The sequence below is a fragment of the Vicia villosa genome, linkage group LG3, assembly GCF_029867415.1.
Source record: "Vicia villosa cultivar HV-30 ecotype Madison, WI linkage group LG3, Vvil1.0, whole genome shotgun sequence".
Taxonomy (NCBI): Eukaryota; Viridiplantae; Streptophyta; class Magnoliopsida; order Fabales; family Fabaceae; genus Vicia; species Vicia villosa.
The window spans coordinates 90,923,584-90,940,058 of NC_081182.1; the positions used below are offsets into that span (position 1 = coordinate 90,923,584).

The window sequence follows — 16,475 nt, forward strand, 5'->3', positions numbered from 1 at the left end:
CATTATTATTATTTCATTATTTTTGTATTCATCATCAAATTCACGTGACATAGCAACATGCATTAACAACATATCAATTGGGCACAAGTTATTTAAGTCACTAAATGACAAAACGATTCTCCTGGCCATTCACTAACTGACACATCATCAGATAATCATTTGAATAATGCCAAAATAGTAAAGCAAGAAAGCATGAGCCAATCATGGCTCGCCACGCGCGCGTCATGCACACAACAAACAGCCTCTTGCACAGGTACCAGAGATACTCTCCGGTTACCTTCTTCGGCGAGGTCCACGGCGGCCACCGCTTGCTCACGCCCAGAAATTAATGCTGACACCACCGTTCAGCTCGGTTTTGTGAGCTGCTTATGAATCCGCCATCCATTTTCTCTAACTCTCGCTCTATGATACTAACCGAACGTAATCTTGAAACCTCATCATATCAAAACTTCACTAAAATAAGACCTGAATGTATCAATCTAATTCTGAACATTCATGGAACTTGCTTCATGATCTAAACATATAAACAGCAAGCGCTTCACATAGTGATAGTTCACTTTCAAGAACCACAAAGATTGAACACAAATGCGTCACATACATGATGTTAAAGCGCTAAGGAGGAGCGGGAGACTCACCTGGAGAATCTTTGAACGAAGAAGTGGAAAAGATGGCTCTGTTAATCGAGCTTCTTGATGATGTTGATCTTTAACACGATTGGGAAGTGAATTCAGTCCTCTGTGCTTGCGTTCTTGCTGAAGAAAGAGATGAGATGAAGCTGAATCGGAGCGGAGGAAGAGTGGTGATGATGATGAAGGTTGGCTCAGTTATGGTGAGGAATGCTGAAGATGACGCAGTTATGGTTGTTGTGGTGGCGGCATTCGGAACCGTAGCGGTGATGGTTGACGAGGGCGGTTGGAGAATAATGATGGAGGTTAGAGGTGGTTATGTAGGTGGCTGAAGCTTGATCGGAGGGGATGATTATGGTGGTTGAAGCTGGAGGCGGTTGCGGAGTTGGTTGTGGCAGTTAGGGCGGTTAGAGGTGGAGCAAGAGAGAGGAGAGAATGAAGAGAGTGATGTGAGAGAGAGAAGAGAGAAGAGGATGAAGAAAATGGAAGTGTGTGTGAGTGAGTGAATAAAATCGTCAAAATGAGAAGTGAGAGAGAGGGTTGTTTTTATAGTGTGAGTGCAAGATGAATGAGATGCTTTTCCTGAATGTGGAACTTGGAATATGCAATTGCAGCAGCTTTTCTCATTTTTTGAATGTGGGACTTGTAGTGTGTTGTGTAGTAGTGGAGCTTTCTCTTGCATGGCTTGCTTGCATGGAACATTATGGCAATGGCTATGTATTGAAACAGTTTCAAGTTGCTCACTTTAAGGCCCTATAAACTGCCAACCAAACAACTAAAAATCATGGCCTTTCGATCAATGGAAAGAGGGCATATAGTGGATCAACTTTGGTGTTGGAATTATTGAGAGATGATACATGGAACTCTCTCAAATTTGTTTGAAACATGGAAGCATTCCATTATGCTGGTACATGCGCGCATGCAGCAAGAGGTTGGCTCATGTCTTAGCCCGAGCGGAACATTATGAGAGGGTCACTTTAGAGCTTTATATCTCCTTGATCATGTTGCCAAAATTAATGCACATTAGCTCAATGGATAGAGGGTATGGCAAGGAGTCATTTGAGACCAAGCTTGTTCAATATGGACACTTGTGGAGGAAGAAATTCGAATCTGAATCTAGCCCACCATATGCTTGATGATATGCATGCGTGCCCAGAATTTTATGCCCAGCCTTATGCTGCATTCTGGCCAGTGTGAGGGCATGACTTTGGGGGCTTGCCATTTATTCAATATTCATCCAATTCACTCAATTCTTGTTTCAATGGATAGAGGAGATGGCAAGGAAGAGATGCATACCAATCTTGCACTCATGGCACTTCTGTAGAGCTCTAAAATTGGCTTGAGATTTGGCATGCCATGTGTTTGTTAAAATGCCAGGTCATGACCTGACTTGTGACCTGGATTGTGACTTGGTTTGAATGAGTTTTCAGGAACTTCACACCACTTTAACTCTTCATGCAAGCTTCAAATGAAAAAGTGCCCAACTACAAAGTTGTTCTCCTCCATGAGAGGAACAACTTTGATGTTGGAATTTTCTTCAAAAAATGTCTTTTGCCACGTGTAATCTGGTGCTGAAGTGGGCTGCCCAACAAGATTTAAAGTTCCAAAATAATTTCTAAGTGTTGGAAACTTTCCATTTTTGTTATTTTTTCTATTTTTGGCAACTTTTGTCGAACTCCCGATTTTATCCATTGTTTGACTTTTCTTGATTAATTTTCCACCAAAAGTTAATATTTGAATAATTCTTCTGATTTTGACCCAAAAGTCAACTGTTCTGATTTTTCCGACTATTGATGAAATTCCCGATTAAATCTCCTCTAGTCGAATCCAGTCAAACAAACACATCCGCCTAGTCAGTATGGGAAATTTTTCACACATAGAAGCCATTCCTGATTGAATGTTGACCAGAAAGTCAACTGATTGACTTTGGTCAAAGAAACCCTGATTTGGGAGACTAGATGATTTGTAAGCTTGTACCCTTCAATTAATGCCTTGAATTGAGACTGAGAAAAACCCCAATCCAGGAGGACTTCCTTGAACATAGAATCACACGATTATACCTCAGTCCCCTTATTCTCTGATCAAAATTCTTTGCAACAGAGCTTTTTCTTGCTAGCCTTTGAATAGCACCAATGATATGAATGCATGAGTGTGAGTTATGACCTAAGTGATGTATGTACATAAATGCAAAGCCTAAGCCAGTTAGAAGTTAAAGGGTAGGACAAATTTGGGGTATGACAGCTGCCCCTATTTAATCGTCTTATACTCGAAGGTGAGATTGGCGCCAGCCTTTCGAACATTCGGAGTAGAAGAAGATTAAATACCAAAGACCCGAAATTTGTCCCGAGGAGATGGAGTGGTCTTTATTCTTTATTTTTGTTTTGATAATTGCTGGGGAAAGAGATGAATTTGTTTTTCTGGTGGATATATTTACAGTGAGCAATGGATTTGGATGGTGATAGCTCGTAACGTGGTAACGGTGCCAATACAGGGTTTTCAAAGAGAATGGTTGTATGAAACAATGACCGAAAGGAAAGAAGATCTCGTACGATCCATGACTCAACATCGACTCGACATCAAGAGAGGATCTCGTACGATCTTCAGGACTTGAAAGAATAAGATCTCTTACGATCTATGACTCAACATCGACTCGACACCAGGAGAAGACCTAAGCATGATCTTCAGGACTGAAAGAATAAGATCTCTTACGATCTATGACTCAACATTGACTCGACACCAGGAGAAGACCTAAGCATGATCTTCAGGACTGAAAGAATAAGATCTCTTACGATCTATGACTCAACATCGACTCGACACCAGGAGAAGACCTAAGCATGATCTTCAGGACTGAAAGAATAAAATCTCTTACGATTTATGACTCAACATCGACTCGACACCAGGAGAAGACCTAAGTATGATCTTCAGGACTGAAAGAATAAGATCTCTTACGATCTATGACTCAACATCGACTCGACACCAGGAGAAGACCTAAGCATGATCTTCAGGACTGAAAGAATAAGTTCTCTTACGATCTATGACTCAACATCGACTCGACACCAGGAGAAGACCTAAGCATGATCTTCAGGATTGAAAGAATAAGATCTCTTACGATCTATGACTCAACATCGACTCGACACCAGGAGAAGACCTAAGCATGATCTTCAGGACTGAAAGAATAAGATCTCTTACGATCTATGACTCAACATCGACTCGACACCAGGAGAAGACCTAAGCATGATCTTCAGGACTGAAAGAATAAGATCTCTTACGATCTATGACTCAACATCGACTCGACACCAGGAGAGGATCTCGTACGATCTTCAAGACAGAAAGGAAATAGACCTCTTGCGATCTACGACTCAACATCGGGGTTTGGTTTTGAAATGGTTTTCCAAGTTGAAAATTGGGCTTCGAAATGGTTTGCCAGGTTAGGAGTGGGCTTTAAAAGGGTTTGCCAGGTTGGAACTGGGCTTTAAAAGGGGTTGCCAGGTTGGAAACTGGGCTTTGAAAGGGTTTGCCAGGTTGGAACTGGGCTTTAAAAGGGTTTGCCAGGTTGGAACTGGGCTTTAAAAGGGTTTGCCAGGTTGGAAACTGGGCTTTGAAAGGGTTTTCCAGGTTGGAAACTGGGCTTTGAAAGGGTTTGCCAGGATGGGAACTGGGCTTTGAAATGGTTTGAAGGTCGGAAGGCAAAGGATTCACAACACGGGGGTTGGACCTGAAAAGTTTTCCCATACGGGGGAAGGGACCATGGAGACTAGTGACGACTAGACTCGATCAAAAGACATAATCACGAAGATGTTGATGCTTGCGAAGCATAAGAATTACATTAATCCCTCAGGCCAAAGGCGGGGTGTAACTCTTCAAGAGCGGCAATCGTTCGAATTGCCACACACTAAGTATGATTATTCAAACGATTGAAAAATGAGATGGGTTGAATGCCCACCCTCATTCGCACTCTAATTTGCGCGCAGCACACGGGAAATAACCTCAACAAGACTAGTGACGACTAGACTTGACAAGAAGATAGAAGTAACCAGTGGGAATTACGGAGATATTGATGCTTGCGAAGCATAAGAATTACATCGGTCCCTCAGGCCAAAGGCGGGGTGTAACTCTTCAAGAGCGGCAATCGTTTGAATTGCCACACACTAAGTATGATTATTCAAACGACTGAAAAATGAGATGGGTTGAATGCCCACCCTCACTCACGCTCTAATCTGCACGCAGCACACGGGAAATAACCTCGGAGACAACGATTCTGACGAAGAAAGACATTGCATCCGATCCATGTTGGAAAAAAACTTCTTTGGAGATTAAGGATACCAGGTATCGGCACCGTGGCATAAGGAGATTTGTAATGTAGTAGCAGATATCAATCAGAGTTTGTAAGGACAAATTTTTTTATGTGGGGAAGTATCGTTGTCTTGATTGAGTGCGGATTTGTATTATCTGGCTTATGCTTTGTATGCATGTTTGAATTTTTCTGTGGCGTAATGTTCCATTTTGATGGATATGCTACGCTTTTGAGGATGCAATGTTATATGCAGTGAATACTATATGCAGAGTGCCAAATAAAGGCATTAGTGAGGTAAACACCAGGGAGAATCCCCTTAGTGTTAAGGACCATGTGGAGGTGCCAATAGATATTGGACTTTGATTTGTAAGATGCACCTTCTTTGGCTTGAAGAATAATTTCTGACTTCTCACTATGTGCCACTGCTTGGAAGATTTTCAGCTTGAGGAGATTCCCTCGATTCACCATGTTGGGGGTGAGAAATCCAGATAAGGAGCCTTGATTAGGGAAGTAGAACAACTCCTAGGAGAAATAAACTCCTATGCTTGAGGGACGGAACAAACTCTTAGGAGAAATAAACTCCTGTGCTTGGGGAGAGACCAAGATTCTAGGAGAAATAAACTCCTATGGTCATGGAGCGACAAAAAAACTCAGAATTGTGCCCCAAGCTTCGTGACTTATGGAGGAATTTGCCCCAGTGGATCCTTGGAGAGATTTGTCAAATCTCGACGTAACTTCCCCAGATTGGTTGAACTCAAGAGAGAATCCTCGACTTAATTGCCCCTGATTAGGTACATCTGACTAGAATCCCCAAGCTTTCTTTGTTTTGAAGTCAAACAAACATGGAAACAACTTTATCACGCTCAACGGAGTCTTCAAACTCTTCCCCACAAAGTAATCAAGGAGAGCATTAACTGTTCATGCCCAACGGAGTTCTTTGGATAACTTGCCCTTTGATGGTCAACATTTGAGATGATTAGCTTTTCTTCCTCGGAGTTCTCAAGTCTCTTGTACTTTGACATGATCAAGTTACTCACTGATTCTCATCATGGTAACTTCCTTGACGTTAAGCACATGTTTTGTATGCAAAAGAATGTTAATTCTAAGAATGATAATTCTAATGCAAAGCGTATGTTAGTCTTGAAGTTGTAAAAACTTTTTATTGAAATGAGGTTGTGACCTCTCGTGAATGGATCACTAGTTGACACAACCTCGTTTTTTGCATATGAAAGATAAAGCAAACGTACGATACCAACATGGATATGAGTCTCGCTTCATTGGGAGTCTGCTAAACGCTATCTCATCGGAGTGCGCTTTCAAAATAAACCCTACTTCAATTAGGACTTTTAAGGGTTGTAATTTGGCCGGGTTCGCGGTTTTTAGAAAACAAAGGATTTTTAGGCTCAAAATTATTTGTACCCACCCCCTTCGTGATGTTCTCCATTCCTATGTTCAGTTAGCTCGACACGAGTGTTCATCCCTCACAAGGAATTTTGAGATGGTTGAGGAATCAATGAGGTTCTTTGGACATGGCAGTCGCTCACCTTTTATTCTTCTGATTCATTATCACACGACTTTGTTCTTGCTTGGCAATTTCATCATCTTTTCCTCATGCTTATTTTGTCATATTTCTTTTCATCCTTCTTTTTTTTTTGCCATTTTTTGCTTTTTTTTGCTTTTTTTTTTTTGAACAAGTCGTGTGATCTTGTGTTGCTTTTGATTTGATTGGAGTGATTGCGACTGCCTCATTCTTTGATTGATGAGGGATAACCATTGTGGTATCGTCATCTCTTGATCTCTTGATGGAATAAGGATAATCATTGCGGTTTTGACATTCCTCAACCTTTGGAAGGATAAACATTGTTGTATCCTTGGATGCATACCTTTTTGGTGAGTTTTGAAAGCTCGGTCAAATTAAATGAACACTACCCTGCCCCAAGGTTAAATTAAGGGTTTTTATGATTAGGAAATAAACTCTTACTTCAAGGCTCAAAGGGGTTGACGAGGGTCTATCTCCCTTATATCCCCGGTGTTTGGGGATTTGAAATAATGCCTGTACATCCTCAGTAGGGTTTTATTCGTAAGCACACAATTGGAGATTTTGCATTTTTATTTTTTCATCATTCTCCCTCAGCTTTTTGCCTCAGCAAGCAATTAATAAAGTTGGTATCGTAATGCCAAAAACATTTTATGAGTGAAAACGAATGGATTACTTCAAGACAAACATAAACAATGTATTTTATTTTCATTCAGAAATTAACAAGTTTTTACATGCTAGCAATGCTTAAACAAACAATGAAATGTTACAAATGAGAATGCAATAAAGAAACTAAATGAATGCCATTGTTGAGGAGACTTGACTCCGTCTGGACTTATTGACCTTGAATATTTTCTGCAGTCCCTTCCAAACACTTCAGATTACTTTAAAAGAGAACCCCAACGAGGTCACCCATGAGTTGTAAATTTTTGCCTTACTTTAGGGATTCGAGCAATGCGAGTAATGCAGTGCTCAAGATAAGAGTACGTCTTGCTTATCCCTCGTGCGGGAGCCCCAAGCATAGCTGCTAGAGTAGTAATCGCCATCATAAATGGGAAGAATCTTGTACGGTCATCAAATTGAGGAGATCTACTTGTGGTGAAGAAGACCCAATACTAGAATCTTAACCAATTGCGATTCCAACAAACAAGGAAACGATTGAGCACAAGGCAATAGAATCACATCAATTTGTTTCTCATATTCTTCTCGTCTCCGCTAACTAGCAAGGCTACTGAGAAGGAGATCCTGAGAAAAGGCAACTGATATATGAAGCAGAACCTTGAGAATGAGAAGCATTGTGAAGAACACTCTTGATTATCACACGGAAGAAGATTCTGACGAAGTCACCCAAGAATTTGTAATGCTTTAGGGATTCGAGTAATGCGGATGGCGCAATGCTCAAGATAAGAGTGTGTCTTGCTTATCCCTCGTGCGGGAGCCCCAAGCATATTCATTGAAGAAGTATTTGCCATCAAACATGGAGGAACCTTGTGTGGTCACCAAACTTAGAGAAGCTACTTGTTGCCAGGAGAGCTCAAACACCAACTGAAACACCACCCTCCACGGATACAACTGAGCACAAGAACCATGAGAATGAGAGATGCTTCTACAAAACATCCTTGATTACTTTTTGAAAAAGATTCTGACAAAGTTGCTCGAGAATTTGTGGTGTTTTCAATATTATTATACCAATGAGTTCAAACAAGGAAGTAGCCTTCTACAAAACAGGAAATACTGAAATGAGAATACGGAAATGAAATGATGATCGCCATAGTTGAGGAGCCTTGACTCCATTTGGGCTTATTATTATTATTATTATTATTTTTTGGTGATACTTTCTGGAATACGGACATTCACTTATGCATGAACTCTTCGTGTTATGTGCAGGCCATTTGGAGTGAATGATATTGCTTTGGAGTCAATGAGATCTTGAATTTGCTGCTTCAACGCCCTACAATTCTCAATATCGTGGCCAGGTGCCCCAGAATGGAACTCGCATCGAGCATTGGCATCAAAACTGGGGGGAAGCTTTTCAGGCATGGACAAATCGCGTAGCTCAACCAACCGAAGTTCCAGCAAGCGGGGAAGTAACTGAGCATAAGGCATCGGGATCGGATCAAGAACCCTTTGAGGCATCTTAGGTTTTTGCCCACACATTCGGCCTCCTTGATTCATTCTAGGGACATGAACAGATTGACGTGGGGGTAACGGCACTTGAAGTTGTGGATGGACTCCCCAAAACATCCCATGAATTGGAGGAGATCCTATTGGAGAGGAGAGATCAACGACCTCTGTTGCAGCAGTAGGAATAACATCACCCTCCTTTCTTAGTACCTTTTTCAGAACTTCCATGACCAAACTCACTTGAGTCTTCAACTGACTGTTTTCCTCTTTTAGGGCACCCTGATTATGGATCAATTCTTGCATTTCCAACATAAGATGACCCATTTGTTCCCTCATCTTATCCATTTCCTCACGGAGTTGTTCCATAGTTGATCTCGGAGCTCGTGGCGGTGAGAAGTCAAATCTGTTGATGATCTTGAAATCTGAATAGAAAGGGTCCCATAAGTCTTTGAAAGAGCCATGAGATGCATGATGAGATGAATGCATGTTTCATTTCCAAGGGATCCTAAAGTCTTTTTACACTTTCCTTTTTCTTTTGGAATCCAAGTCTTTTTTTTTTGTATAGAAGATCTTTTCTTTTTTTTCTATTTCTTTTTTCTTTCTTTTTTTTTTGGAAATAGACTTTAGGATCCCCCACAAATGAAGTGGATAAAACAATGATGTTATGCAATGCAAAAGCATGGGATCAAGGTCCATATAATCTTAGTAACCACTGCACAATCCTCTGAATAACTGATGTAAAACCTCTGTACAGGCCAAATGTCACAGGATCAAAGGTTCGACGCCTTTTTTGAATACCAGAATATCAAGCACCATGAGAACAGACCAAATAAAGGTCCGACCTCAAATATGAAGAGCCAAAGGTATGTAGGAGTCAAGGTTTCCTGTCCCACCCCAATCTCACGGGTGTGAAGTCTAGACACGGACGGGTGGTCCCTAATGGTCACCAGGGTCTACAGTTCCCATGGGGTACAAAGTGTTTGTGGCAACAAGCGAGCCAGACACAGTGTTCCATGAAAGAACCTCGCCCAATTGTGGTACCCCATGTCAAGCTCGATCATAGCAAGAGCCACGGGAGTCAACATGAGCATCCACGCTAATCCTATGTGTCACTGGCCTGGGTAGTGGGCCTTTTACCTCACAAAAACCCCCCACCTGCAAAACAAAGCAGAAAAATATGTGGCCCCCACGGGGACCCATAATATAGTCCAGATGCATGATGTGCAAGCGAAAATAAACATGATATGCAAGCAGAAAATAAACATGATATGCAAGCAGAAAATAAACATGCAAACATATATACAAGATATAGACATAAAAAAACAAATAAACACCCAATAAAAGAAACAAACAAAGGCTAGGATCGACTTGCTTAGGCTTTCCCCAGCAGAGTCGCCAGCTGTCGCACGCTCGCGAAAAATGAACAGAGTCGCCACCAATATATTTATCCCATAAGGGAAAGGAATATCAGAAAACCTAGGAAAGGATAAGAACAGGGTCTTGCGATCAGATAATCTAGGTACGGGAGTCGGTTACGCAAGGGGAAGGTATTAGCACCCCTCGCGCCCATCGTACTCGATGGTATCCACCTATGTTTGTTTCTATCTAAAGGGTGTCTAACTATGTCTACCTATATGTGAATGAATGCAAAAAGAAATACGGGGAAAAGAAGGAAATATTTACAATTGTGCTCGTTCAAGCCCCGCAACTTGATGCCTACGTATCCTTTTCAGGAATCAGAGCGCCGTAGTTCGGCTCAAGATTTTCTGTTTGTTTTTGTGTTTTTTAGTTGGGCGGAGTTAACGCTCGCGCTCTTGCACAAGGGGACAGCCTAGGATGCAATGGAGCGGAGATAACAATGCCCTTAAGAAAGGAGGTGAGAGAGTGATTTTGAGTGTTTCGAGGAAATCCCTTAAGCAAGGGAAACTCGAGTTATTCTTTGGTTGGTGTTTTTTAGAAGTTGGGAACTTACGCCTGAATGGGACCCTTAAGCAAGGGAGATCCAAGCACTCGAACATTCCCTTAAGCAAGGGACGTTCAAGCTTCCATTCCCTTTTTAAGAATTTTCACTTTGATTATTAGTGTTTTAAGTATTTTCTTTGTATTTTTTATGGGGAATTTATTCAAGTATTTTTAGATGTTTTATGTGTTGTAGAAGAAAAGAAATGCAATAAGGGAACTAGTCCTAATTTCTACATCTATGTTGTATTGATTAACTCCTAAAAAGAAAAATACGAAATGTTGAAAATATTCACAAAACTAAAAGAAATAAAACCCAAGTCAACCATGAAAATTATTCACAAGCAATATCATTTTTATTCATGATTAAAACTATTTTTTGAATTAACAACAAAACAACTATTTTTATTATCTATGAGTTTTCAATCAATCAAAATTCAATTAAAAGAAAACAGAGCTTCTAAAAATCTAATTAGTTAGAAAAATGTTTTTTTGTCATTTTTATTTAAGAAAAAAAGAATTAATATGCAAAAGAGAATTAGAGAAAAATCAATTTTTAATGTTTGTTTTTTTTTTATTAGAGCAAAGGGGTGTGAAAGTAATTGGCATTTAAACTAGAATTATTTATGAGGCAAATTAGGCCTGCAATCAGGGGGTGGGGATAGCAAGGCGCTCAAGGCCCAAGGTCATGAGGCATGCGTGAGTATCAGCAGACAGGGAGTGTGATCAGAAAAAACTTAGGCCCAAGCAATTAGAAACAAAACATAGCCCAGATTTCCTGCATTATTATTATTTCATTATTTTTGTATTCATCATCGAATTCACGTGACATAGCAACATGCATTAACAACATATCAATTGGGCACAAGTTATTTAAGTCACTAAATCACAAAACGATTCTCCTGGCCATTCACTAACTGACACATCATCAGATAATCATTTGAATAATGCCAAAATAGTAAAGCAAGAAAGCATGAGCCAATCATGGCTCGCCACGCGCGCGTCATGCACACAACAAACAGCCTCTTGCACAGGTACCGTAGATACTCTCCAGTTACCTTCTTCGGCGAGGTCCACGGCGGCCACCGCTTGCTCAAGCCCGGAAATTAATGCTGACACCACCGTTCAGCTCGGTTTTGTGAGCTGCTTATGAATCCGGCATCCATTTTCTCTAACTCTCGCTCTATGATACTAACCGAACGTAATCTTGAAACCTCATCATATCAAAACTTCACTAAAATAAGACCTGAATGTATCAATCTAATTCTGAACATTCATGGAACTTGCTTCATGATCTAAACATATAAACAGCAAGCGCTTCACATAGTGATAGTTCACTTTCAAGAACCACAAAGATTGAACACAAATGCGTCACATACATGATGTTAAAGCGCTAAGGAGGAGCGGGAGACTCACCTGAAGAATCTTTGAACGAAGAAGTGGAAAAGATGGCTCTGCTAATCGAGCTTCTTGATGATGTTGATCTTTAACACGATTGGGAAGTGAATTCAGTCCTCTGTGCTTGCGTTCTTGCTGAAGAAAGAGATGAGATGAAGCTGAATCGGAGCGGAGGAAGAGTGGTGATGATGATGAAGGTTGGCTCAGTTATAGTGAGGAATGCTGAAGATGACGCAGTTATGGTTGTTGTGGTGGCGGCATTCGGAACCGTAGCGGTGATGGTTGACGAGGGCGGTTGGAGAATAATGATGGAGGTTAGAGGTGGTTATGGAGGTGGCTGAAGCTTGATCGGAGGGGATGATTATGGTGGTTGAAGCTGGAGGCGGTTGCGGAGTTGGTTGTGGCAGTTAGGGCGGTTAGAGGTGGAGGAAGAGAGAGGAGAGAATGAAGAGAGTGATGTGAGAGAGAGAAGAGAGAAGAGGATGAAGAAAATGGAAGTGTGTGTGAGTGAGTGAATAAAATCGTCAAAATGAGAAGTGAGAGAGAGGGTTGTTTTTATAGTGTGAGTGCAAGATGAATGAGATGCTTTTCCTGAATGTGGAACTTGGAATATGCAATTGCAGCAGCTTTTCTCATTTTTTGAATGTGGGACTTGTAGTGTGTTGTGTAGTAGTGGAGCTTTCTCTTGCATGGCTTGCTTGCATGGAACATTATGGCAATGGCTAAGTATTGAAACAGTTTCAAGTTGCTCACTTTAAGGCCCTATAAACTGCCAACCAAACAACTAAAAATCATGGCCTTTCGATCAATGGAAAGAGTGCATATAGTGGATCAACTTTGGTGTTGGAATTACTGAGAGATGATACATGGAACTCTCTCAAATTTGTTTGGAACATGGAAGCATTCCATTATGCTGGTACATGCGCGCATGCAGCAAGAGGTTGGCTCATGTCTTAGCCCGAGCGGAACATTATGAGAGGGTCACTTTAGAGCTTTATATCTCCTTGATCATGTTGCCAAAATTAATGCACATTAGCTCAATGGATAGAGGGTATGGCAAGGAGTCATTTGAGACCAAGCTTGTTCAATATGGAGACTTGTGGAGGAAGAAAATCGAATCTGAATCTAGCCCACCATATGCTTGATGATATGCATGCGTGCCCAGAATTTTATGCCCAGCCTTATGCTGCATTCTGGCCAGTGTGAGGGCATGACTTTGGGGGCTTGCCATTTATTCAATATTCATCCAATTCACTCAATTCTTGTTTCAATGGATAGAGGAGATGGCAAGGAAGAGATGCATACCAATCTTGCACTCATGGCACTTCTATAGAGCTCTAAAATTGGCTTGAGATTTGGCATGCCATGTGTTTGTTAAAATGCCAGGTCATGACCTGACTTGTGACCTGGATTGTGACTTGGTTTGAATGAGTTTTCAGGAACTTCACACCACTTTAACTCTTCATGCAAGCTTCAAATGAAAAAGTGCCCAACTACAAAGTTGTTCTCCTCCATGAGAGGAACAACTTTGATGTTGGAATTTTCTTCAAAAAATGTCTTTTGCCACGTGTAATCTGGTGCTGAAGTGGGCTGCCCAACAAGATTTAAAGTTCCAAAATATTTTCTAAGTGTTGGAAACTTTCCATTTTTTTTATTTTTTCTATTTTTGGCAACTTTTGTCGAACTCCCGATTTTATCCATTGTTTGACTTTTCTTGATTAATTTTCCACCAAAAGTCAATATTTGAATAATTCTTCTGATTTTGACCCAAAAGTCAACTGTTCTGATTTTTCCGACTATTGATGAAATTCCCGATTAAATCTCCTCCAGTCGAATCCAGTCAAACAAACACATCCACCTAGTCAGTATGGGAACTTTTTCACACATAGAAGCCATTCCTGATTGAATGTTGACCAGAAAGTCAACTGATTGACTTTGGTCAAAGAAACCCTGATTTGGGAGACTAGATGATTTGTAAGCTTGTACCCTTCAATTAATGCCTTGAATTGAGACTGAGAAAAACCCCAATCCAGGAGGACTTCCTTGAACATAGAATCACACGATTATACCTCAGTCCCCTTATTCTCTGATCAAAATTTTTTGCAACAGAGCTTTTTCTTGCTAGCCTTTGAATAGCACCAATGATATGAATGCATGAGTGTGAGTTATGACCTAAGTGATGTATGTACATAAATGCAAAGCCTAAGCCAGTTAGAAGTTAAAGGGTAGGACAAATTTGGGGTATGACAGGGTGTACCTGCAAGGTACTCCGATGCCAAAGTGAGTAGACGAGCAAAGGAGTGCAAGTACGAGCTAAAGGTTAGAAAGAAGTGAATACCTGACCCTCTAGTGAAAGAGGGTATTTATAGCCCCCAGCGCTGGGCCATGATCTCGCTGCTGGGTTGGACGTCCAAGCCCAACTAGGAGACTGCCAGGTTTCCTGAGCGAAAATATCAGAGGTGCGTGAGTGCCCTCTGTCATGGTTAACCGCTCCGAAGTCCAAGGGAGACGCAGTCTTTCAGGAGCCACGTTGGCTCCGTATTATTCGGAGGGTTGGATGTGAAGGAGCCCTGCGAGGAGCAGGGTCCTCGGTGATGAAGGTGCTCGCGGGAAGCGCCTATACCGGGCATCATCCAGCTCGCGGGGAGCATGGAGCCGAGGGTCAACTGACTCGGGGGGAGCACTCCTGCCGAGCGCTACTTGGTCCATGAAGATGGTCTTTCCGATCATGTCCACGATGGGTGCCCTAGACGCAGAGGCGCGGCACCGAGGAACTTGGGCCTCTGAGGTTTATTGGGCCGAAACTATGTACATGAATCTATAATTTTTTTAATTAAGAATCTATAACTTTTAATATTATACCATCGCAACTTTTACTAATATACTAGCAACTAACACTAAGACAAGTTTCTATTGAATCTCTCCATGAATCTACATATACTTTAATATATAATACAACCATTGCATACTAACCACGTCTATTTGTTATTTAATTATTGTAAAATGTTAAAAGTTAAATGTCATAAAAATTTTGATTTTATATATCTTCATGGATGGAATGAAAAAATAGACGCATTTAACTACTGGAAAACATTCAAGTTTTCATCTAACCTTGTACGGTAAGTATATCAAATTTGGTGTATATATACAACGAATTAAATATTTTCAGCGACATTTTTAAAATTCTTTTATCAAATTTCATTTTATGAAAAATTTATTTATTAATATATTGTTAGTTATTATTGTAAAAAAATGATACAATCATGTTTTTCAGCAAGTAATAAATACTCTAAAAAATTAATTTTTCTATTAAATAAACTAATAAGCGATTTTAATTGTTAACAAAATTATTCTCACAATGAACTTTTTTTTTAATTTTAACTGTTGTGTTTTATTGAAATGAGTTTTAAAATTATAAATAACGATGGTAGAAAATGAAGAATGATAACAACTATTAGAGTTATTATTACTACTGGGCCTTCCATTTTACTTTTATCTTTGTATCAGGCCCAATACAGATTATAAGCCCATTGTAAAACATGATATATATTGTAACTCTTGCTCACAATAATGCTAAGAAGACATTCATTTTAAACCTGTGTTTTGCCGCCTACTATGGCTTCTTCTTCTTCATTCTATAAACTGTAATATGGTATCAGAGCCTATCGATCGGACCATGGGCCACATTGGTTGGACATAGAGCATTGAAAGAGTATATATAGAGAGACACTACTCACCTTACCAACCGATTTTGTAAGGATGAGTTAGGTCAAGCTCTAACATGGTATCAGTGATCTAAAACCTTCTATTCCGCATTCAATTCCTCTTCCACAACATTTATTTTTTCATCCTTTACACAAACATGTCATCTTCATCAGAAGATGAACAACCTAAAACCAAAGAAACCACACCTAAACCTGACGATCCCCTTTTGAACCCAAGAAATCCTTATTATCTCCACCCTGGAGAAAACCCAGGTGCTACCCTTGTCTCTCCTCCTCTAGATGACAACAACTATCACAACTGGAGCAAATCGATGCGTCGCGCATTGACATCAAAGAACAAATTATCTTTCATCAATGGTGCTTTACCAAGACCCTCATCCAAGAACCCTGACTTTGAGCTTTGGGATCATGCCAATAGTATGGTTCTATCATGGATTACACGCACTCTTTCTCCTCACATTACTCAGAGCGCTATATGCTTTGATTCTGCGTACGATCTCTGGGAAGACCTCAAGGACCGCTTCATGAAAGGCAACCATTTTCGATTCTCCGATCTATCACGTGATCTACATTCCATTCAACAAGGAGATCTTCGTACTTCACAGATCTGAAGATTCTTTGGGATGAACTTGAAGATTTGCGTCCAACGCCATCTTGCTCATGTCCAACACCCTACAACTGTGACCTAGCCAAAGCTGTGCGTACATATAAGCACATGGAGTATATCACATGCTTCCTCAAGGGCCTCAATGATAATTACAGTAACATTCGCACACAAATCTTGCTTCTTGATCCTCTTCCCAACATCAGTA

At 40.6% G+C, this 16,475-nt stretch overlaps 1 protein-coding gene across 1 annotated transcript; it reads left to right on the forward strand.

Annotated features, from left to right (window-relative positions):
- Positions 1-15,800: 15,800 nt before the first annotated feature.
- On the forward strand, positions 15,801-16,274 carry LOC131658538 (uncharacterized). The gene has a single exon (XM_058927821.1). It carries the CDS (start codon positions 15,801-15,803, stop codon positions 16,272-16,274), a length of 474 nt encoding a protein of 157 aa, XP_058783804.1.
- Positions 16,275-16,475: the final 201 nt, after the last annotated feature.